General features: G+C 44.9%; 1 protein-coding gene across 1 annotated transcript in view; it reads right to left on the reverse strand.

Annotated features, from left to right (window-relative positions):
* Kctd19 (potassium channel tetramerization domain containing 19) overlaps positions 1 to 2231 on the reverse strand; it is a 38424-nt gene extending 36193 nt beyond the window's left edge. The window contains exon 1 of the mRNA XM_010612221.2: positions 2156 to 2231. Coding sequence (XP_010610523.1) covers positions 2156 to 2158 — 3 coding nt within the window. The 5' untranslated portion in view covers positions 2159 to 2231. The remainder of the gene's footprint in view (positions 1 to 2155) is intronic.
* Between the last annotated feature and the right edge of the window lies 1 nt (position 2232).

Genomic DNA, 2232 nt, shown 5'->3' on the forward strand with positions numbered 1-2232 from the left:
CACACATATATATTTTTTTTTTTGACACAGGGTCTCACTATGTAGTTGAGACTGACCTGGAACTCACTATGTAGCCCAGGCTGGTCTCAAACTCACAGTGATCCTCCTGCCTCAGCCTCCCAAGTGCTGGGATTACAGGCCTGCACCACCACGCCCGGCTTTGTAAAAAATTTTTAAGAAGCTTAAATAAACTAGATGTGGTTGCTCATGCCTGTAGCCCCAGAACATGGAAGGCTGGGGCAGGAGGATGACTGCAAACTTGGACCCAGCTTGGGCAACTTAGTGAGACCCTGTCTCAAAATAAAAAAGGGAAGGGCTAGGAATGTAGCTCAGTGTAAAAGCTTTGGATTGAATGCCCAGTACTGGATCACAGACAGCACTTTGGGAGGCTAAGTCAGGAAGATCACAAATTTGAGTGCCACTGGAGCAACTTAGTGAGACCCTGTCTCAAAATTTAAAAAGACTGCAGATACAGCACAGTGGTGGAGTCCCTTTGAGTTCAATCTGCAGTACCAAAAACACACACACACAAAGGACCATAAAACAATGTTGATTCTAGTTTATGTGTGTGTGTGTGTGTGTGTGTTGAAGTGACTGGGGTGGTATACTGTACTTATATTTGTAGTTTATTTTGAAATAAAAAATAAGATGGACTGATAGAGATGGTAGATGAACATGTGACAGTATATAGCAAAATGTTAATTGCAGAAGTTAGATGGTAAATATATGGTGCTTGTACAATTCTTCCAACCTTTTTGAATGCTTAAAATGTGTTGCTGGGAGGGAGAAGACAATTAAAGAGATATTTGCTCAAGAGAGGAAAAGTCCCCTTTTCCAACACACAATCTTGCTCCTCTGATTCTGACAGATGAGAAAGGAAAATAAATTCCATAAAAAAGGAAGTAGGATCCATTTCTTCTAGAGTAAACCTGATCTAACTATTTAGATACATATAAAATGAGTATATATGTCACATTTGAGACAAGATGGCCTCTGGGGGCATGAAGAGGAAGATTACAAATTGTAAAATGCTGTCATCAGCCTCAAAAGCAGTGCTGGAAAAGCCACCCAATGAGCTAATCTAGGCTTTTGAATCCTAACTCTTTTAAATGTGGTTAAGGTAGGACATAACAAATACAGAGTAACTAACGGCCCAATAGATAAAAGAAATCATAAATATATAAGGACTCTTGACATTGTGTCCTGTTCTCCTTGAAGGTGATGAGTTGGCTGATTGCGAGCTCAATAGAGGTGCTCAGAGTGTCCAGATTTTGGATGCTAACGAAAATCTGGCCCTTTAAAGATGAGGCCCAGTTCTGGACTTAATGCTTCTTTTCCTATTAAGGATAAGCATAAGAAGAGAGTCCTGGCTCAAAAGTGCCTCCTTCTTACCACAAATGTCCCATAAACAAAGGGGCAAAAGATGACCGTAGGAATGAGGGTAGAGGTTAGGGACACAGCTGTTCTTTTCAGAACTTTCTTCCCCAGAGACTGCAGAACTACCCTAGCCTGAGGGGAGCCCGCAGTCACAGGTAAGTGTGGGGAGCCTATGAAGGACAACCTGGCCTCTTGCAAGACTGGCTACAAGAAATGTGGTTGCCTTAAAAGTTACCCCCATTCCGTCCCAAAGCGCATATCTTTTCCATAGTGGTTCCTGTCCTCCATGGGAACTTCTTTCAAGTCAAGATCTAGAGCTAGAACCATCTTCTTCTTTAAAGACAAGATCTTAACTCCTCAGAGCAAGATGCCCAACCTTTCAGATCAAGAGTTCTCCATCATGTCTCCAAAATCTGCTCCCATTCGCCAACCTTCCAGATCGGCATACTCCTCGACAGACACCCCTCTCCTTGCTCCAAAGGCTGCACTCCCTAAACTCCCGCACGGAGATATGAAGACCTGTCAAAGAGGTGCACTCCAACATCTAAGACCTGACGTCCTCCAAAGCCTCAGAGTTAGAACATCTCATCCCTCAAGGCAGCGCGTTCTTCCAACTCCTCAGAGCTAGTCCCACATATCCTTCAAATTTGGGGCCACCCTCCAATCCCCATAACCCTAACCCTGTGGTCTTAATCCTGGGCTCCAGCTCTCCGCCCCCACCCCAACCCCCTGCGCCATTTTAGTGGTTTGGCGTTCCCGTACAGGTCTGGCTCCATACCATGATGCTACTCCTGCGTCAGGAAGAAGGCGCGCGAGCCGGCCATTAACGGACCCCAGAGCGCGGAGGGCGCCTGA

This window comes from Fukomys damarensis, unplaced genomic scaffold (assembly GCF_012274545.1).
Source record: "Fukomys damarensis isolate Sample0158 unplaced genomic scaffold, DMR_v1.0_HiC HiC_scaffold_32, whole genome shotgun sequence".
NCBI classification, from domain to species: domain Eukaryota; kingdom Metazoa; phylum Chordata; class Mammalia; order Rodentia; family Bathyergidae; genus Fukomys; species Fukomys damarensis.